At 36.1% G+C, this 23764-nt stretch overlaps 1 protein-coding gene across 1 annotated transcript; it reads right to left on the reverse strand.

Annotated features, from left to right (window-relative positions):
• Positions 1-4383: 4383 nt before the first annotated feature.
• LOC122051978 (putative gamma-glutamylcyclotransferase At3g02910) lies at positions 4384-22704 on the reverse strand. Its single transcript, XM_042613346.1, has 2 exons — positions 21833-22704; positions 4384-4605 (listed from the first exon to the last, which is right to left on the reverse strand). Exon 1 carries the CDS (start codon positions 22444-22446, stop codon positions 21853-21855), a length of 594 nt encoding a protein of 197 aa, XP_042469280.1. The 5' UTR covers positions 22447-22704; the 3' UTR covers positions 4384-4605; positions 21833-21852.
• Between the last annotated feature and the right edge of the window lie 1060 nt (positions 22705-23764).

Here is a 23764-nt window from a genome sequence, read left to right on the forward strand (position 1 = left end):
GGGTTACAAATTAAATAAACGAATGAAGATAATTATATTTATCAACAAAAATATATTAAGGAATTACTTAAAAAATTTGGAATGAAAAATACTAAAGAAATAAAGACACTTATGGCAACTAACACAACCTTAGATGATGACCCAAAAGGAAAATTAGTTGACCAAAAATACTATAGGAGCGCTGTAGGTAGTCTTCTATACTTAATTGCAAGTCGACCTGATATTTTATTTGCAGTTAGTATGTGTGCTAGATACCAAACTTGTGCTAAAGAATCACATTTGACTGACGTTAAAAGAATTTTTAAGATATCTTAAAGGAACATCAAATGTAGGAATCTAGTATCCTAGAACACCCAATTTTGAACTCATAGGCTACTCTGACTCAGACTATACTGGATGTAAACTGGATCGTAAAAGTACAAGTGGTGGGTGTCAGCTACTCGGCCCATCACTTGTCAGTCGGTTTAGTAGGAAGCAATATTGTGTTGCCTTATCTACTAATGAAGCAGAATATATAGATATAAGAGAATGTATTGCCCAATTATTATAAATGATGCACACTTTAAAAGACTTCAATTTAAACTTTACAAATACAAAAGTACTAATTGATAATGTCAGTTCAATTAATTTAACCAAAAATCTTGTGCATTATTTAAGAACTAAACACATCGAAATTAGACATCACTTTATCAAGGATTATGCCACTAAATGTGACATTGAACTCAAATACATTAAGTCCAAGTCAAACCTAGCTGACATATTCACTAAACCCCTCCCTGAAAGTGAATTTAGTAATTTACGTCAATAATTAAAAATGTGCTTAATAAACTAGGACTCTTAATTTCAAAATTGCTTTTAAATTTTTTTTTTTTTAATTTTAGGGCAAAAGTTTTTATTTATTTTTCTTAAAACTTCCCTTATTTTTAGAATTTTCAAAATTACTTTTAACCTTAGTTTAGATCAAACCCTTAGAAAGCATGCTCCTATAGATATAGGACTTGAGCATCTCACCAACACACTAGGACTACCTTGTTTGTGTATTGCTAAACTTAGAAAGGAGTGAGATGCATAGGCAGATTGCCTGGACTTAAGATGCTTATATCAGTGCATCAATAGAAGTCTAGACATTAAATACCAAACTAACAGTAATCAGGTTAACTTTTTCAGCTTAGTCAAACACTAACTGGATAAATTAACTTAACATGACTAACCAATTGAAAACTACTATCTTATAATAGTTAGTAAGTAACTAATGATTAGACAATTAAGGACATTTTTTAATTGTTTATTTTGAAATAATGTCAGGCTCAAGGGGGGAGGATTAATAAATTAAAATTTATTTTGAAAATTGCTTCATTTTTTTATTACTAGCATTTACAAAACTGTAAAGTTTGTAAACACTTCAATTTTATTACCCTTAGTGTTTTTAAATGATAGCTTTGTAAATCAATTTGACCACTATTTAAGTTTTTGAAATATTATTTTAAAAGACATTTTAAAAAAAATCAAATGTTTTCAAAAGTTATCTTAAAAAACCTAGCTATTTTCAAAATATTTCTTGTTTTTATTTTGAAAAATAATTTTGAATTTTCTAACCTTAAAGTTATTTTTGCAAAAAATTTTCTTTTGAAAACCTTATGAAAAATTAGTAGATTTTGAAAACCATTTCAAAATTTTTAATCTTTAAAGTTATTTTTACAAAAACATAGAATTATCAAATTTTTGTATCTTTTGGAAATCTTATATTTTGAAAACTTTGTGGATTTGGAAAACAATTTCAAAATCACCTTATTTTTAGAAATTTTGACATAAAGTTTTTATTTTTAAAAATCACTCTACAAGATGTCTTTAAAGATTCTCTTCAAGTTAATTAACTTATTTTCTAAACTGTTTTTAACTCCCCCAAGTAATCCTGAAAATTTTCTATTGTCAAAGTTTTTTGTTTGTTACTTTACTTAGCAAATTTTTTCCAATTATTGTCTATTCCTATTTTTTGATGAATATCAAAGGGAGAGGGTTAGGTGGATTAAGTTAGCAAAATACCAAGCATAATATCAAAACAAGACTAACTTAAAAACCATGACATTTATTTTACATATTGCATCAAAAGGGGGGAGATTGTTGGTATAGGTTGCACTAACGGTCTAATTATGGTTTTGATGAATGAAAAATAAGTTAAGTTAGGTTTAATGTGATCTAACGATTTAACTAAGTGTGCAGGAAAAGTCCAGATAGGTCAACAGGCTGACCTGATATCTGGCAAAAAATTCAGCTAGGTCGACGAGCTTACTGGATAGCTGATACGAAGTCCAGATAGGTTAACAGGCTGACCGGATAGGTGGCATGAAGTCCAGACAGGTCAACGGGCTGATCGGCTGTCTGGCAAAGCGGTAAGTTAAGGTAAGTCACTCGAGGAGAGTGACTTGGTGAGGACATGTTCCCCATTTAAGGGAACAGTAGACGTTGATCCAACTTAGATCTATTTGGGAAATCTAAGTTGAAATCTTGACTAGATTCTGGTCTCGAGGAGATAGAATCTAATTACTACTCTTGACTATAATTGTACTAACACTTGTTTTGCAAGGTAATATAAGTTTTATTGTCTCGGACTAACTTCATTTTGCAGGAAATAAAGGCTACTGAAAAGTTGGTCCAAGCGCCCGGAAGGGATCTGGGCGCCCGAAATACCCAAAATCAATTTTGTCGCCAGCTTGGAGCATGTTGATTGGATGGCTGACATCACGGTCCAAGCGCCCGGAAGGGATTCAGGCACCCGAAACTGCCTATATAAGAAACCTTCCACCAGGAGCACAAAACAACAACTTCTCTCTGCAACTACTTTCTTGCAAGCTATTCCAAAGACGCTCTTGCAACGCTGTGAAGTTTCTCCAACAACCTACGACTCAGTTTTTATTTTCCTTGTTGTCGATAACTTTATTTTATAGTTCTTGTACTTATTGTGTAACTCTTTTGCAAATTATTAGTGGATTATCCAATGAAAGCAGTCTCACGTGCGGGCCTTGGAGTAGAAGTCGACGAAGGCTCCGAGTCAAGTAAAACTCAATATGTCAGGGTTGTTTTCGTTATTATTTCCGCTGCTTACTTTGACTCGATAATGATTTTTCAACAATTGTTATTCCCCCCCCCCCCCCCCCTCCTCCTTTAGCGTTCTTTTCGATCCAACATACTTCATGGTCTCCCAAGAATCTGGAAAGAAATGAATAACTGCTTACACCTGTTATTCATTAGTCAACTCATGACCAGTAGTTTTAAGCTCCTGAATCATGTTCGATATCTCCTTGAGGTGTTGAACCTTTAAAACATTCGGACATTTCTTGTAGCTGTCAAACTTGATCGTCAACCATCGAAGCTTGCTTAGACTTACTCCATTGTATTTCTCCTTAAAGGCTACCCAGACTGCATGAGCCGAAGGATATGACTCATACTCAAAAGTTAGGTCGTCTACCATTAAACTAATCAATATGCCCTTTGTAGTGGAGTCATTTTTCTTCCATGCCTTATAAACATTACGATCTCATATGTTCTGTATAGTGAGCCCATCTACAGGTTCTACCATAATCTTATTTACAACTTCTAGAATTTCTTGTTCCTCAAGTACATACTGTATCCTGAGGTACTAGATTTTATAGTTATTCCCATTAAGTTTCTCTCTTTTATTGAGTTTAGCTATGATATTTTTAGTTGTCATGATCTAATATAAATAAACACATTATTTAGTGTTCAATGTAATTCATATGTATGCAATTTATGATTGACTCAATATTAATTTGAGTTGATTTACAAAATCAAGTGATAACTACATTTTCACTCATCATTTATATGACCAATCAAATCAACATTGATCAATACTATTACACACATCCCAACTAATGAACTAATTATTAATTATTATACTCATAATGAACTAATCAAAGAGTATATTGCATTAACTATATTATCATGCATTAAGTGAAGTAATTAACATTAAACAAACATATGAATGAACATATCATTAACATAAATATGTTGCATATTATTAACATATAACAAACTGACATAAACTAAATAAACTAATACTGTTCATATATAATGACAGTAATAATAACAAAACTTTAACAAACTAGATAGGCTAATACTACTCCCACTATGATAGATACTAGTGCAGTGGCCAACATTATCCCTTTCAACCTGGACTCATTTGGGATAATCTCAGATGGGACAGTTTCAGGATTCTCCATCAGATCTACAATCGGATCCTCTTCTGGATCTTCCTCAAACTCTTTAGGATTCTCTTCAGGTTCTTCAAGATCCTCTTCATCCATATGGTGAAGCAGTTATGCACATAACTCTGAATATGTGACGTGTCCTTCATGGAGCCCCCATATATAGTCTGCTACCACCCTGGGATTCTTCAACAATGAACCTATCAAAGCTCAGATCCTAAAATTGTCTAGGACTGGAAACTCTTGCCGCTCGAGTTTCCAGAATAATCTATTTTGTCATTCAATGTGTCTGCTAACTCCATAAATATAAGTAATACTCGATCTCCTGAATTTGCTCCCGTAGCACTTCGCTATGAGTCAAGGTGGTAATCGTCCGTGTCATCTGTAAATTGAAATTAAATAATCAGCATAAAACCAACTAACCGGTACAAAACTAGCTTACTTCAATTTATACAGACATAAAACCAATATAATAAATCAAGAAAAATAAATCTTCTTGATTTTCAGGAGTCTAACTTGGTCCATTATTCTCATTATAACTAATCTAATTGGTCTGGGATGTCTTACCTATGTTTTGTTATTATTTAATCTAAGCTCATTTAAACTAATCTCAGATTTATTAATCAAATTCAAATTCATTTAATTAAACTAATGCCCATTGCTTTAAATTTAACTCATTAGAACAAATCCAATCCATTTGATTAAATTTGACCCAATAGAACAAATCTGGTCATTTGATCATATTTGGTCTAAGCCCAACCAAATCAACCCAAATTGATTCTGATTTAAATCAAACTGATTCGATTAAACCAACTAATGATTTAAGCTAAATCAAGGTCTATTTGAACCAAAAATAGTTTGATTAACCAACCTAATCGATCCGGTTCAGTGAAGCAGATTGAGATCTAAGCCTAATTACAATTAATATCCAGCATGCATTAATTAATTGACACTTAAATCATTAAGTTATATACGCTAACGTTTTTTTTAGTTTTTATGACAACATTGTTTTGTCGAAATTAAAATAACACACACACACACACACACACACACACACACACACACACACATATATATATATATATATATATATATATATATATATATATATATATATATATATATATATATATATATATATATGGTTTACTGAAACGGATCGATTAGGTTGGTTAATCAGACTAATATTGGTTCTGCCAACATGACCATGTCGTCATGCACCCCTTCCCACGTCACACAATGCGCACTGCACGTCGCACGCCTTTTATGTTGAAGTATATACTAAAAGTCTAGCTTTTGTAAACATTTATATTTGAAATAAAAGAATCACATTGGTCAATATCTGCATTTATTTGTTAAATGTAATTGTTCAATTAATTTATAAAGTAGATAACATGGAGTGTGGTGTCACACTCAGAAGATCATGTTGTCGATTCTCTATAAATTATAAACAGTTACTCACGACTAAGATGGAAAGAAATAAACCATCAGGATGATCGTAGTGTAATTAAGTATTAGTTTATCTTGACTAATAAATTACACTGATACACTTTAAGTATATTGAGTATGATCATTTAGGTAAGTTCTTTTTGTACTGACCTAGTAAAAGAACTAGACCTTAGTTATTATGGAAGTGTGTGCTCTTAATCCTAATATAATAACAATCACATATATTTAATATTTATTTCTTTGACTTATCAAAGGGTGCGGTTTAGCTCGATAAATCAATATGCCCAATAAGTTGGGAAATGATATTACTTATAGTGTGTGTTGTTGATTGTAGAAGGAATCTGTGTCCTAGTTATCTAGGTTGAGAATGTCCCCAAGAGGAGCTCATAAGGATTGTCATGTTAAACCCTGCAATGGACCTAGTCCGACATGACAATGAAGTTAAGTGGTACTACTCTTGGAGCTAGATATTAATGAAGTGAGTTGTCAGTAACTTACTTAATTAGTGGACATTCGTAATCTTAAACACAGGGAGACTAACACACTCATAATAAGAAGGAGCTCATAATGTAATTTGGGATTGGTGCGGTAGTACAGTAATAACTCTCTAGTGGAATGAGTTATTATCGATGAACTTGAGTTATGTGTTCGGGGCAAGCACTGGATACTCAAGCTCATCGGAAGGTCAAAACCAATTTCTCCTCTAGATCCCTGTCGTAGCCTCATTATAGCCTCAAGTCCATCCAAATGTAAGGCTCTTCTTGGCGTCCAAGAAGTGGGTCAGTCCAATGCTTGGTGACCAAGGGCCGGCCACATCCTCTCCTATAGGGGTCGGCCCTTTGCTTGGTGACCAAGCATGAAGGGGTCGGCCACAATATTCAAACAAGGAGGGTTGTTTTTGAATTTTTAAAATCTTCTCTTTGTAGAAAACTATAAGTTTTAAAAGAGAGATTTTAATTTTAAAAACTTTCCTTATTTGAATTTGGCTACATGTTTTAATAGAGAGTTTTAAAAGTTTTAAAACTTTCCTTTTTTAACCATCCTCATGGTTTAAGAAAAAAAGGAAGATAAGTTTTAAAATTAAAATTTTCTATCATCATGTTAAAAAAGAAAATTTTGTAAGAGAAGTTTTAAATTTTAAAACATGGTTTTAATTTTTAGAACTTTCCTTTTTTAACTCCTACTTTAGGAAAGAGAGCTTGTAAAATTTTATAAGAGTTTTTCTTGTAAAATTTTATAAATATAAAATTCTATTTTCCCCTTGATGAGGTGGCCGACCACCTTGCTTGCTGCCCAAGCAAGTGGCCAACCATATTAATTTAATTAAAATCATCACAAAATTAAAATTAGTGATTAATTCAATCAAGAGGAAAGAAAAGGAAAAATTAAAAGGGAAAAGGAAAAAACTCTTGGATGATTTTATTTTTTGTAAAAAGTTTTTCCTTATTTGCCTTGGGCAAGTAATATAAAAGAAGGGGTAAGGGGACTTCATGAGACACAACTCTTATTCTCTTGCTTAGAGATCTCTTGGTGGTCGACCCTCTCCCTTCTCCCTTTCCCTTTGCTCTCTTCTCCTTGGTTGGTGGTGGTGGCCGGATTTTAGAAGAAGATGAGGAAGATTTTGGGTGGTGTTCATCTTGGAGGATCGTCGCCCACACGACGTCCAAGGCGAGGCGAGAAATACGGCAGAAGATCTCGAGGTCATTAGCTTACAAAGAGAAGGTATAACTAGTAATTTTCTTCCGCATCATACTAGTTATTTTCTTTGTAAGAATTCTAAATACAAGAGGCAATTAGATCTAGTTTATCGAGTTTATTTTTCGAGTTTGTATTTTCTTCTTTTTCGAATTTGTGATTCGATTGTTCCTTTTGGTTAACCTAGAGTTATTTAAGGAAATAAATATTAGCTTTCCTTAAAAGGCTTTGCCTAGGCGGTGATGGTTGCTCCCATATCCAAGAAGGTTATGTGCCTCGCCATGTAGTCCTGGAAGCCGATTTTGGAAATTAATATTTATGGAATTAATAACTTAGATAGATTTGAATCAATAGTGTTAAGTTCCGCTTACGATTCAAATCTAAACCATTAAGAACAGATAAGTTAAATTTGGAATCAATGATGTTAAGTTCCGTCTGTGATTCCTAATTTAACTTCTAAAGAACACAATAGGTTATTTAAGGAAAGGTTCGACACTTGTACAAAAATTTTTGTACAGTGGAACCGGTATATTTTTCCTAAGAGTAACCAACAATTAGTATCAGAGCTAGGGTTTGCCTCTGTGTGTTTAGAATTCAAATAGGTTATGCACATGTCATACATAATTTCAACAGGATAATAGTAGGATGTGTTAACTCTTTGGTTGCAGGCATCAACTATTATGGCTTATTGATGTTGTGTGTGATTGGACCCTTGGACATGTCAAGGGCAATATTTTGTGTGTGTATGATTGTATGTAACTAATACAGCAGGAGCTGTATTAGCCCTAGGATTTTAGAATTTTATTTTTGATCTAGATTACATGTACATTCCTTTATGGAATATAGGAACGATATTTGTAAAATTCTATATTTGTATCGGATCGTATCTTTGCGAGGCGTGGTGCTATTGGAGGACCATAGGCGCAGCGGAATAAGAAGCAAAATAGATGCGACAACTCGACCTGATGGCGGTGGCTAAAGATGGCAGCAGCTAGGGTTGGAGCATACTGAAGACAGTGAAGGAAAAGGCCATAATAGTTGGAAAATTAATTTCCAAATTTATTGCTTTTATTTACTGTGATGTTTATGTGCATGTGATGTATGCTAGCATAGGTTAAAATCCTCATTTTTAAAAAACTAAGTGGGAGAGGGATTTTAATAAATCTCATGGTCTCCATTACTGGTTTGTAAATGATATAACAAGCTTGTGTGTTGGCTCTAAGTGCCTCCCTCCACAACGGATGGGTTTGTTGCAGATCACTAGATCAAACTTCCTTTTATGGATGGTTATAGGAAATTATTTAGGAGCATGTGATCTTCTCCAACTGAAGGGGCACAATCCTATTTAATGGACTTAGTATCAAATAATGGTATACACTTAGACGCATTCAATAGTATCCTCCCCAACGGAGTCACTACTATTGTTTTGTGTGACCAAAGTGAAACCAACTATTAATTTTATTTGTCATAAAGTTAGGATGACAAGATAATAAAATTAATGGGGCACACCCTCCTCTTAAAAATGATGAATTTGTATACGTCCACACTAATGTGGCATGCAATATTCACGGTGATTTGAGGTGTTGGTTAATTTAAAATAGTATTGTTTGAGGAATCAATATTATTCTAAATTTAGAGTCTTGACCAAAGTTTATTTTTGTGATTCTTATGATGACTTTCAACCCACTAGCTATTATACTGAAAGAGAATAAATTTACTGGTCCCAACTATATTGATTGGAAAAAAAACTTGAACATTGTCCTTACTGCTGAGAGCTATAAATTTGTACTGACTGAGGCTTGCCCTGATGCACCTGACGGTGACTCTACTCCAGAGGAGATTGAGTATCATAAAAAATGGGTAAAAGCTGATGAGATGGCGCGATGTTACATTTTGGCATCAATATCAAATGTATTGCAACATCAGCATCAAGATTTACCAACAACTTATGATATAATGAACAATCTCAAAGAAATCTTTGGGCACCAGAGTCAGACTGCTAGACAAGAGGCAATGAGAAAGCTAATGACAGCCACCATGTCTGAGGGGACACCCGTAATGAACCTCTGGCAATACGTTCATGTTGTAGTTCATGACAAATTGACTGTAGCTCTCTGGCAAAGACTGCAAGATCAGGTCAGTGGCCAGCTCTTGGCCAAGTGGTAATCCCAACTTCTGTAGATTCTCTATGTACCCAATCATCTTGAGTACATATGGACCTACGGGAGCTCCATCTGACATCTTGCACTGAAATAGTGCCCTTAAGATCTCAAATCTCTCGTGCCGCGCTTGTCCTTGATATAGTTGACGAAGATGTTCAACCATATCATAAGCACCCATTAACTCATGTTGCTTCTGAAGCTCAGAGTTCATGGTCGCGAGCATTAGACATGATACATCTAATGCGTCATCTTGATGCTTCTTGTAAGCATCTTTGTCTGCTCGTGTGGTATTGGCAGGAGGAGCCTCCGGAATGGGCTGCTCCAAAACGTACAGTTTACGTTCCTGTGTGAGAACGATTCTCAGGTTCCTGTACTGGTCCAGGAAGTTTGCTCCATTGAGCTTGTCCTTATCGAGGATAGAACGCAGGGAGAAGGAGTTCGTGTTTGACGACATGGTAATCTACAGCAGAAAAATGCAGAAAATAAATATCATATTATATTAATCATTTAATTAGGCCTTTAAATAAATGATGCTCCCACTGAATTCTATAATTCATGTGGGACAAGATCCACATCATACTATGCTCTGAGTTAGCTTTGGCTAAATCACCCAAGACTTAGTATGATCGGTAGATAACTAATTACCAATTACATCTCTATGCAACTCTTGTTTATAGGATCAAGATCCGCATTTATATTAAAACTCGAGTTAGTTTTGGCTAATACGTCCAAGAGTTAACATAAACGTGATTTTGTCCTATCTACCAACAATTGGAAAAATGCCTACAGTTAAACTTGATTTAACTAGTTATACTCAATCTAATTGAGTTTTACTCATCCATGCGTTGATAGGCGGGACCAAGATTGTCCCTCCGTACCCTACCAAGATAATATGTGTTGCTCTACTTTGGCAGATTCAACAACTACATGTGATCGAGGTAGTGATAAGTATCACGGCATGGTAGGCATTACGAGTTGTCACGATTAAGATCTAATATAATCGATGAGGTGTATCATATACTCGATTTAGATCTAATCTAATCGTTAGGGTGCATCATGTACGCGATTGATCAAATCGAATCGTTAAGGCGCTAATTAATTACTTATTCTAGCATGCATCACATATACATACACAAGCAATTAATTAAATATTTTGTGATTAGTCATGGCCCTACTACGATCTTCTCAAGCCAATGAGAAGATCGGATGGTCAACCTAAGGTCAACAGCTTCTCAAGCTCCTTCCTTTTGACCACCTTGTTTTGTTCGCGCCCTCCTCGTAACTCCGTCTCGAGTGAACCTTCCACCGCTCCAATTTTGTACATTACAAAATGTGAAACTCGAGTTACATTCGAGTCTAAAACTATTTTACAACAAGAATATAAAATAGAGAGGCACGACGCGCAGGTCGCGTATCAAATACAACAAACACAATCACATGACGGCACGCAGGCCGTATTATGAATTACAACACACAATTTCCAATCAAATTGGGTCTTTTGGGCCATAACCATCATAAAATAATACATAATTCTAAATTATGTAATTTCTATAAATTTCTATAATTTTTCTTACAATTTTTATGAATAAAAATTCCCGGCGGTCCCGTTTAGCGTTTTTCGGGCGCAATCCCTCAGGGGCAGCACCCCTACCTGCGATATAACCATCGCGAGTGTTCCTTAGCGATCCTACAGTGCCTTAGCCCGCTGTCCCAAAAAGATTTGGGGCGAAACCTTGCCATTTCGGAAAGATCTTCTCGGTAGTCAAAGCCTACAAGTGTCTAAACACTTGTGCTTCGCTTCTACGAGAAAAATACCCATAAAAACTATAAAAATCATAATTTTACAAAAAGTTACAGATCTGTAATTTTCATAAAAATACAAATTAAAACTCGTACGCGCTTCGCACGTGGCTCTGATACCACTGTTGGATTTTTCGAGCCGCAAAAACCGCTTTTGCGTTGCGGAAACCCCGAAACCACAGCCACCGGATCCGTGCGAAGATTAAAATTTCGAAAAACATTCACGTACGAGTTTCTAAGCCTAGATCTACAAGATAAGATCTTTACCTTTGATGCGAAGCCCTTCGCAATCTCGCTCGTCCTCGGTTCGCCGGATCTCAAAAGTGTCAAAGTAGACACTTCTCTATGTGTATCCACACAAGCAAGAGATGGAGAAGAACCTCTAAGGATGTGCTAACAACCTTAGAGATCGGTAATGGAGGAGAGGGAGAGCAAGAAGAAAACTAGAGAGGAAGAAGATGGAGTTACTCACACAAGCCCACAAAAATGCACTAACTCCTCATCAAAAGTGGCCGACCACTTTAAGGGGAATTGTAACCTCCATGGGATGCCAAGAGTCATAACTCTTGGTAACTCCCATGAGGTGGCATTCCACTTAAGCAGCCATGATGATGTGGAGCATCATCATTGGATCACTTAATGTCAACTCACCAATGAGATGGCAAATGGTCAAGTCAAAATTGACCCTTCATCTTCCTCTCAAGTCAAGTCAAACTTGACCACTTCTCTCCCTTGGTTGATCTAATCTAACAATTGGTTCAAGTTAATTTTAATTTAATGAATCTCTATTCATTAAATTAAATTAATTAAATGAGTCTAAGTCCAAATTAGACTCACTTAACACATGAACTAAATTGAGTCCAACTCAATTATCCTAATTTGGATTACTCTTAATCCAATTTGGTTCATCACATGAACCTAATCCTTTAGGTTCATCAAATGAACCTAATCTTCATCTAATTGCCCTTTGTGTGTGACCCTATAGGTTCTTATAACGTTGGCAATGCTCCTAAATCAATTTAGAAGCATAAGTAATGAGCGATATCTAGCAACACATCATTACTACCCAAGTTATAAGAATGTTGAGATCCAACATCACCTTGTGACTACTAATTGTGACTCCTCACAATATATGACATTGTCCTTCTATCCTAGACATCTAGATTGATCAATGTGAGGCATAGACCGTGTCATTCTCTAATTAATCTAAATCTTGAACTCCAAGTAGACTCACTCAATCAAATGAGCTTAATATCTTATATTGACTCATTTGGGCATGATCATGCACTTAGTGGTCTCACTCTATCGAGAATATCGATGTCTCTCCCGTCATATAGGAGGGATAGATCTCATCTACATCACTCACATCCCTCCGTATAATTTGTTACATACCCAGTAATCGCATTTATAGTCCACCCAATTACGGGTGATGTTTGACGAAGCCAAAGTATGTAACTCCTTATGTAGGGAATCATGGTGACTTCAGGTCCAAGGACTAGTAGTCATACTAATAGCCACATGAGAAAGTATATGACACTCATATAACGATCCATAATATTTTCTCATGGCGGGTCATTCAGTATACATTCTCCAATGCATACCCATGTGTCAACTTGATATCTCTATATCCATGACTTGTGAGATCAAGTCATCTGGTTGACCTACATGCTAGTCTCGTCGCATTAACATTGTCCCTGAATGTTAATACTCGACTAGGAATGATTAAGAGTAGTGTTCCCTATATCATCTCACTATCGGTTCAACTAGCCGATTGATATAGGTAAGAACCCTCTACTAAAGGACGCTATTATACTTAGTTATTTTGCACCAATACAAGTAAGTATAATAACCAAAACAAATGTCTTTATTTATATACAAGAATATAATACAATGAGTCCATACAACAATCATCAAATAATTGGCTCTATGGCTCTAACTAACAGAAATTTGATTTTAAGCAATTATCTTGATGTACCAAGTTTTAGAAAGAATTTAATTTCAGTTTCTAAACTGTATTTGGATGGATATTCAGTTTCCTTTAGTAACAATGTCGTTATAAATAGAAATAAGGTGATTATATGTTCTGGTGCATTAGTTGACAATTTATACACTTTAAATTTATTTTCTCCCATAAAGCAAAATATGGAAATTAATAACACATCTTCTAACTCTAATAAGAGAAAAGAACCTTCGGAAATGAACCAAACGTATCTTTGGCATCTAAGGCTTGGACATATTAACTTAAGTAGGATTCAAAGGCTTGTAGCCGATGGACTCTTGGGTTCATTAGAGTTGGAAAATTTTTCAACATGTGAATCTTGCTTGGAAGGTAAAATAACCAAGAGACCTTTTAAGGCAAAGGGGTATAGAGTCAAAGATGCGTTAGAACTGGTTCATTCTTATTTGTATGGTCCTATGCCTATCCAAGCAAGAGGTGGTTATGAATACTTCGTTTCCTTTATAGACGATTATTCAAGATACGGATATATTTACCTGATGCGCCGCAAGTCTGAATGCTTTGACAAGTTCAAAGAATATAGGGCTGATGTGGAGAAACGTCTTGGTAAAAGTATCAAGACACTACGGTATGACCGCCAATATTAACGACTGCTCATTGCCCGACTCTTGATGCAGTCGCTGATTCTTACTGGTAATTGCTTGTGGCCCATTGTGGGCTTGGAAGGAAACCACAACATGCAGTCGTGATTTCTCGACGACTGTGCGTGACCCAACTACGTTTGGAATCTATGAGATCAACGTCGACTTGTGCTCCACAGCTATTGGTCTCTACCAACCCATGGTGGCAACAAAAATTATAACTAAAAAAATTGCATGTCAGCAAAAGATGCAAAATAGTATGGGCAAAAAAAATGTTACTATATCATGATTGCATGAACGAACAGAAGATATAAAAAAATGAACTGAATCATTTTAATCTACATGGGTTATGATTGCAAACATTTGAACATGCATTTTATAAATTATTTCATGCATTTAGAACTTGACTATGATACCAATGAATATTGAAATGCATGAATACTCAAATATGAAAAACGTAAAATTTATAGCGATCTACAAAGATGAATCCTGTTCTTCATGCTCGTCGCCGAAAGATCTGTGTTTGTCGTTCGAAGAGCAATTACAAACTAAAAGCCCTTTAAATTCCACAAACTAAATCCTTACGTTTATAGATGTTCTCCTTCTTGTTCTCACGGGCACACCTTTTCCTCTTCTATGTCTCTTTCTAGTTAAATAACTTGGATGCTTTTATAATGGGAACCCTCCAAGGGTAGTATGGTCATTTGCCCCAATTAAATGTGGGCAATATGCGCATTATGGACAACCCTCACGATCCTACATTTTCATTACCAACAGTGAGAAGACAAGTTCAAATAGGGAGAACCACATATTCGACAATAATAGTTTTGGCAAGTTAGGTTCACCTAATGTCTACTATAGTATAATTGATTGATGAATACTAACAGTGGATTGATGATACTGTGGTAACAAACAAAAAGTTTTGAACTTGATTGTTACACTCAATTGATTTACGATGAATTAATTGATGAACAATAATAATTGATTGTTGGCATTGTTACAACAAATAGAAAATTTTTAAATCAGCTACGATATTCAATTATTTGAACATCAATCGACTACTGATATATAATAACAACCGGTTGTTCATGGTAAAATCAGAAAGGTAAAAGTAGCATTGCAAGTGAAATAGTCGAATTCAATAGAGCAATCGATTGATGGTAATGATCAATCAACTGATAAGCAAATCAGCCTGACTTGAAGGTTATAAAGGGAGAGCTTCATGGAGGATTTGGGTTTTGGAGACAAATGTTATTGCATTTCTAGACCTTAGGAGGCTATTTGCTTAAGGGTCATCTGCGATAACCTTGGTTATCTATCCAAGATTATCAATGATAATCGTGTTTGGTTTAGGAAATCAACTATTCTCGAGTAATCATATATGTCCGCTAGCATCAACACACATCATCAATTCGGGAATGAAATCTAGAATGAGATTACCTCCAATGTTGGAGGGTTTTCTCTATTCCTGAGGTTATTGAGAATCGACGCATCTGTTTGCGTTCCTTCGTGAGGACTTGTCTGGGTTGCACTAAAGACTCGTCGGGGCAGGAGGACTCGCCGGGGCTAGAGGTGGCAGTAGGCGGCTCACCTCTAGCTTGACTAACCTCTGAAAGCTGTCCCGTGGTCGTCATCCTAGGGAGAAGCTCACACACACTGCCCATCGAACGCAGTCGCTAGAGGCTGGAGGTCGTAGCAGGCGACCCATCTCCGGCCCGACGAGCCTCCGACAAGTTGTGCCCATCGTCGTCGTTCCAACGTGAAGCTCACACACACCGCCCGCCAAACGCAGTTGTCATAGGCTAGAGGTGGCAGGTGACTCTTCAGGTCAGAGGTGGCAGCGACTCGGCAAGCAACGATTTTACCGGCGACGTGTGTGAGAGACGATCGCATTTTTTTTAATTACATTTTTTAAAACTTATGTTTTTAATTAAACTTTAATTAATTGAATCGATCAACTCCTAACTATAGTTGGGATAGATTAAATAGATATAGTTTAAAGCCCAACAGAATTATCCTAAAAAAAAATTCTAAAATATTATTAAATTTATTTATTTATATAATCACCATTAATATTAATATATATATATAGTTTTATTAGTTAATTCGGATTGTGATACAATTACTTGGACTAAGTTATATATTAAAATTTTTAAACAAATAAGTTTTTATTACATTACCTAAAATTGAACCAAATAATATTTGGTTATGTTTTATTCCCAATAACATAGTTATGTGATTAATAAATGATCACATAACTAAGGTCATACATGATAACCTTGAATTAAACACACCCTAGGAGATAATCCAAAAGCATTCAATAGCAATTAAAAGCAAGATTCAATTGGGTAAATTGTTGGTTATATTGTATTCTATTTTTCATCTCTATTCTTTTTTTTAACCTTAAACCAAACGCACCTAGGTGATAATCCAAAAGCATTCAATAGCGATTAAAAGTAAGATTCAATTGGGTAAAATGTTGATTATATTGTATTTTATTTTTCATCTTTATTCTTTTTTTTTTTTTGTTTTTTTAAAGAATAGAGAATTATAAGAAGTATCTTTGCCTCCAAAGATATCTGATAAGGTGAAAGATAGTGGAGATATTACTAAGACGGTAAAAACAAAGGGTTTGGAACCGGGTAGAAACGATTTATCTCTTATGTTTATGTTGTGTATTTGATTTGTATTGCTCTTTGTAGACGATCATAACGACTGATGATCGAATGAGATCAAAATTATTAATTATTAACCCTCCCCTGTAACGAAGTCATCGATCCCAACAATACCTTCATATATGGTGTTCCTATAATTATATTGAACTCTCATCTCTTCATTCTTACGTCATCACCACACGTCTCCTAATATTTAATCGTTTAATTCAGAATATTAACTGGCTATACTCTTAATTAAGTCATTCAAACTTACACGAGAGCTAATAAAAACAAAAATGTTATTAGGAGTGTATCCCATTAAGTTTCATCTCATTAGCAACCCTACCATGAGATAGATTATGAACACAAAGTCTCATTAGCAACTGTAACATTGTTGTATTATTTAAATCAAGTCATAATTAAGATAGAATATATCCGTATTTAATGGATATGCTTTGAATAAATGAAAGGCTAAGGCTAGATCTAGATGCATAATTTTAGGATCGGATTGTTTTTTCTTACTGCTATATAAAGACATATGTATAGCCTATGCTTTGTATGAACTTTTAATGAGAAACTAATAGTACATTAATTCTCTGCTATCTTTCTCTTATTCATCTAAGTGCTATCAGATGTTTTCTTTGACTCTTCTTCATTTGAGTGTTATCAAAGTGGTATCAGAGCCGGTAACCTTCTAGCTCGTTTTTTTTGTAGTAAAATATGACAAACAATTTTAATATTGTTTGGTCTGGTCCCAAATTAGATGGGAAGCTCGATTATAATTATTGGCAGATAATGATGTCTACACATTTAAAAGCTCAAAATCTTTGGAGCTCTATTGATTCAGGTCTTTCAGAAGGAGCCGATGCAAACTCTCAACGTCGAGATCAACTTGCGTTGGGACAAATTCATCAAGGAGTTGATTATTCAATTTTTGGTTTGATTGCAAATGCCAAGACGGCAAAGGAGGCGTGGGACACCTTAAAATTGTCATACAAAGGAGTTGATCGAGCACAAAAATCCAAGTTGCAGTCGCTACGAAGGTTATACGATCGATGCGAGATGTCATCTACAGAAACAGTTGAGCATTATTTTTCACGTCTTACTGATCTTGTCAATAAAATGAGATTATATGGTGATAAAATTGGAGATGATGCTGTTGTTGAGAAGATTCTTCGAACCATACCATTGAAGTATGATCATGTGGTGGCCTCAATTCAAGAATCACATGACATTGAACTGCTGACAATTGCAGAATTAAAAGGTATGATAGAAAGCCATATTGACAGGATCGAAGCAAAGACGGAAACACCAGCAAATGAAGAAGCTTTAAAGAGTCAGGTTACTCTTAACACGACTGACTCTAGTCAAAGAGGAGGAGGATTCAATAGAGGTCGAGGAAGAGCAAGAAGAGGATATAGAGGAAGAGGTCGAGGTAACTACTCAAATCAAGGAAGAAGTGGAGATAATGCCATGCAAGAGAGGTTTTCGGCTCACTGCTATAATTGTGGAAAATATGGGCACAAAATTGCAGATTGTAGATACAAGAAATTCAACAATCATGGCAACCAGGCAAACATTGCTGGAAATTATGGTGAGGACTCTAATGAATCTGAGACTTTACTTTTGGCTAGTAATAGTTTACCTGCAAATGAGAACGTATGGTTTTTGGATACTGGATGTAGTAACCATATGTGTGGAAGAAGAGAGTTATTCTCGGAATTAGATGAATCAATTCAATCAGAGGTTACTTTTGGAAATAAGACAAAAGTACCAATATTGGGAAAAGGTAAAATTTATATCCAGTTGAAGGATGGTTCTCAAAATTTTATATCTGATGTCTTTTATGTTCCAGAACTTCACCAAAACTTATTAAGTATGGGACAATTATCAGAAAAGGGTTATAAAATATGCATTATTCAGGGGTATTGCATCATAACAGATGGAAATGGGAAGTTGATAGCAAAGGTAAAAATGTCTCAGAATAGATTATTTCCTTTGAAAATTCAACATAAATTTCTTTCTTGCTTTAATTCTGAGATTTTGGATGATAATTGGTTGTGGCATATGCGCTTTGGGCATTTTCATTTTTCTGGATTAAATTATTTAGCAAGAAAGAAGCTTGTTTTTGAGTTGCCTGATATTGTGAAGTCTAATCATGTTTGTGAGACTTGTTTAATTGGCAAGAAGCATAGAGAACCTTTTCCTGTAGGCAAGTCATGGAGAGCCACAAAACAGTTAGAACTTATACATTCAGATTTGTGCACAGTGGAAGTACCATCACTTGGAGGTAATAAGTATTTTATTACTTTTATCGATGATTTGAGTCGAAAAACTTGGGTTTATCCTCTACATCACAAGTCAGAAGCATGTGATATTTTCAAGCAATTTAAATTATTTGTTGAAAAACAAAGTGGACTTGAAATCAAAATCTTAAGAACTGATAGAGGTACAGAATATATTGTGTGTGATGATTTTTTAAAGAAGCATGGTATTCAACATCAAATGACAGCTAGATATACTCCACAACAAAATGGAGTGGCTGAGAGAAAAAATAGAACTATTATGGATATGGTAAGATGTATGTTGAAATCAAAAAATCTGCCTAAGCATTTCTGGGCAGAAGCTGTATCTTGTGCTATTTATGTGTTGAACAGGTGTCCAACAAGAAGTGTTCATGATAAGACACCTGAGGAAGCTTGGAGTGGAAGAAAGCCGACTGTCAAACATCTCAAGATCTTTGGTTGTTTGGCATATGCACATGTACCAGATAAGTTGAGGAAGAAACTTGATGATAAAGGCGAGAAGTGTATTTTTATTGGTTACAGTGATACATCAAAGGCTTATAAGCTATATAACCCTGAAACTAAGAAAGTTATTATTAGTCGTGATGTGGTCTTTGATGAACATGGTAGTTGGAATTGGTGTATAGAAAAAGAAAAGTCTATTATTGTTCCTGATATTCCTGACGACTTTCTGGATGAACAGCCTACTCAAGATAATGTTCAAGTTTCTGTACAATCTGAAGCACCAACTAGAAGATCACAACGCGAGTGCCGATTACCAGCTCGCTTGCAAGATTATGTGTTAAGTAATGATAATGATCTGTCTGATGAAGAAATTGTTCAGTTTGCTCTTTTTTCAGATTGTGATCCTATATTTTTTGAAGATGCTGCTAAAAAGACTCATTGGTTGAAGGCAATGGACGAGGAAATTCAAGCCATTGAAACTAATGGTACTTGGGAATTGACTGAATTACCTCCAAGAAAAGAACCAGTTGGAGTAAAGTGGGTATACAAGACAAAGTATAAGCCAAATGGTGAAATTGATCGTTTTAAAGCGAGGTTGGTTGCAAAAGGTTACAAGCAAAAAGCAGGTATTGATTATTTTGAGGTCTTTGCTCCTGTAAGTAGACTTGATACAGTACGCATGCTTATTTCACTTTCTGCTCAAAATAATTGGAAACTGTATCAAATGGATGTAAAATCTGCTTTTCTGAATGGCTTCTTGGAAGAAGAAATATATGTCGAACAACCTGCAGGATATGTGAAGAAAGGGGAAGAGAATAAGGTGTACAGGTTGAAGAAAGCTCTATATGGTTTAAAACAAGCACCAAGGGCATGGTATAGTTGTATTGATTCTTATTTTATTGAAAATGGTTTTTTGAGATGTCCTTATGAGCATACTTTGTATGTTAAGCATATTGAATCTGGTGATACACTCATAGTCTGTCTTTATGTTGATGACTTGATTTTTACCGGAAATAACTTAAAGTTAATCATAGAATTCAGGGAAGCCTTGGTTAGTAAATTTGAAATGACAGATATGGGTCTAATGAGTTATTTCCTAGGGCTTGAAGTTATTCAGATGGATGATGGGTTTTTTGTCTCACAAAAGAAATATGCTTCTGATATTTTGAAAAGGTTTAGGATGGAATGCTCCAAACCAGTTCCTACTCCAGTGATTGAAAAGATAAAGTTGTCTAAAGATGAAACTGGTAAGAGTATGGATATTACTGCTTATAAAAGTTTGATTGGGAGTCTAAGATATTTGGTTGCTACAAGGCCAGATATTTCTTTTGGAGTTGGAGTACTTAGCAGGTTTATGGAGAAACCAAAGGATTCGCATTGGGCCGCAGCAAAGCGAATTCTTAGATATGTCAAAGGTACAATTAATGATGGAATTTTGTATTCTACTAATAAAACTGTGGGACTTATTGGATATACAGATAGTGATTGGGCTGGAGATGTTGAGACTAGAAAGAGTACATCGGGATATGCTTTTCATCTTGGTTCAGCTATATTTTCTTGGTCTTCTAAAAAGCAACCGGTGGTAGCACTTTCAACAACAGAAGCAGAATATATAGCGGCAACAAATTGTGCTATGCAAGCAATTTGGCTAAAAAAGATTTTAGATTTTCTACAACACAAACAAGATGGTCCTACGACAATTTTTTGTGATAACAAGTCAACAATTGCATTATCTAAGAATCCAGTATTTCATTGCCGCTGCAAGCATATAGATATCAAGTATCATAAAATCAGAGAATGGGTTGCGGAAAAACAAATCAACATCGAGTATTGTCCTAGTGAATGTCAAGTTGCAGATATCTTTACAAAACCAATGAAGACAGAGATTTTTCTCAAGTTGAAGAAGGCAATTGGCATGGCTAACATTTGTGACTTGGTTTAAAGGAGGCTATGTTGTATTATTTAAATCAAGTCATAATTAAGATAGATATATCCGTATTTAATGGATATGCTTTGAATAAATGAAAGGCTAAGGCTAGATCTAGATGCATAATTTTAGGATCGGATTGTTTTTTCTTACTGCTATATAAAGACATATGTATAGCCTATGCTTTGTATGAACTTTTAATGAGAAACTAATAGTACATTAATTCTCTGCTATCTTTCTCTTATTCATCTAAGTGCTATCAGGTGTTTTCTTTGACTCTTCTTCATTTGAGTGTTATCAAACATGACAAGATTAATGATCTTAAGTTGTGATATTCACACATTTGGATTGGTTGCATATGTTTAACAGTTTAAGTACTCTTGGATGCTTAAGATTTATTATTCTTTTATATCTGTGTTTGAATCTGCTGTTTTAATCTTGAAACAGGGTAATCTTGAAACAGATCACAAGGCCGGCACCACGGACTGGTAATTGCCATCGCCAAAGAAGAAAGAGGCACCAATCGCCAAAACAAAAGAACAATGGCGGAAGGGAATTAGGAGAAAATACATACACTTGATCCGTACGTTCCAATTAAGACCTGGACGAGGCGACGAAGAGCCGGATCTGGTCGAGGAAGGAGATGTCTTGTGGTCGATCCATCCGCTTCACGTACCCCGTGGCCTCCTTCTCCGAGTACACCTTGTATCCCCTCTTGCCATTGCGCCGCCACAGCTCGCTAGCGTAGCTCGGGTGCGCGTAGTACGCCTCGGCGGCCACCTCCGCTTCCGCGGAGTGGGGATCTCCGAGGACGGCGACAGAGATCGGGAGGCGCTCGTAGTGGCCGCGCAGGGTGCCCTCGAGCTCGTCCATCCGGGTGAGGCCGCGCGGCGACACGGCGTAGAGCTCGCCGGCCACGCGCTCGCCCTCGCCGGGGAAGTTGAGGAGGAAAGGAACGCGGTAGGGGCCACAGACTAGGGGGAGACGGCCGACGGTGAGGGAGGAGCCGACGAAGGAGGCGTCGCCGGCGCGGATCAGATCTTGGATGAGGCAATGGTTGGAGAAACCGCGCTTGAGCGTACCGTAGGTGAAGACGAAGCGCCCGTCCGTATGAACTCCTTGCGCGACCATGGTTGGATCAACGGAGCTATTCGATCTGAGGTAGCCGCCGTAGCACCCAGCAGACATCACCTCTTCGCTTTTGTCAATTAGGGTTTGGGAGATCGAGTTGAAAAAGGGTGGAGAGGGCGAGGAATTTGGAAGTGGCAATGAAGGCGGTGGTTCTCAATGTGCTTCGCTGGCGATTGGCGCTGAGAAGAACACATAGACTTATAGAACACACGGCTGTTCTTCAACGGGTATAAGAAATCAACGGTGAGGTTGATCTGTCTGATGTTGCCCCTTGTGGTGAGAAAACGGGTGTATACTTATGGTAAGCCAGTGATAATCCTCAAATTTTCAAACTTTCAGTCGAAGATAAGTTTTTAATATACTCTCAATTTTGATATATAGTCTCTTCCCAGTTTCTTCATTGTTTGAAATATATTTTTTAAAAATATTTTATAAGTTTCTACATACATAATATATATTATTATATTAGCACCAATGTGTATAGGCACCTGTAAGAAAGTATATTATTTATAAATGATGAATAATTTTACCTGTTTTTGACATTCATATGAGATTAACTACTCTTGTTAATATATATATTATTATTATATTAAACTAACTCATATAGGAATTAATTTCTAAAATGATAATAATTTTATCTGTTTTGATATTGATATGAGATTAATTATTGTTATCACGTATTAAAAGATATATAGTATATACTATCACTAGTGATAGGAAGTCAATGTCATATATATCTTAAAATTACTATAATCAGGGGCATTTTAATACCATCACTTTATGATCATCTCATGTCTTATTCAATTTATATCGGATCCTGTCCGAACTATGAGTTGATGAAAGTTAGAGACGTGGCGCTTTCTGCTAGTTTTGTGTAGACGTCGGGAAGAGATGGACCTCCGGCGAACCTGCAACAAAGTCGGACCGGGAAGGGGTTTCCGGCGACGACCCTCCGACGCTCAAGTCAAGCGAGAAGAAAGCTGAAGCAAGATAATGAAAACTGTAGCTACAGTATATTTGATTGCATACCTCCATCGAAGTCTGGGGGTCCTTATATAGGCCCCCGGGGAGATGCACGCACGCTCCTTGACGCGTGTGCACTTCTCCAAACATACCTCAGAGTGGATGTGTCAGAAAAGCACGTATGATGTCATGTCGCAACCGTCCGAGCATATCTCTGACATGACAGTGGAAACTTCCATAGTACGATTCTCTGTCTGGTCCGACCGCCGACCATGCTGTCTGTCGGCGACGCATATCTCGAGAAGGATATATCTGATTATCCCCTTTGTACTCTTATGTACATTCTATCTTTTATCGGACCGAGCGGAAGAGAAGCTCGGCCATACTGGTCGAGCCGAGCGGGACCTTGCCT

The sequence above is a fragment of the Zingiber officinale genome, chromosome 3A (genome assembly GCF_018446385.1).
Source record: "Zingiber officinale cultivar Zhangliang chromosome 3A, Zo_v1.1, whole genome shotgun sequence".
In the NCBI taxonomy this organism is placed as follows: domain Eukaryota; kingdom Viridiplantae; phylum Streptophyta; class Magnoliopsida; order Zingiberales; family Zingiberaceae; genus Zingiber; species Zingiber officinale.

Excerpts from the sequence above, each read along its gene's own strand:
- LOC122051978 (XM_042613346.1), bottom strand. The coding sequence starts at position 22,446 with ATGTCTGCTGGGTGCTACGGCGGCTACCTCAGATCGAATAGCTCCGTT.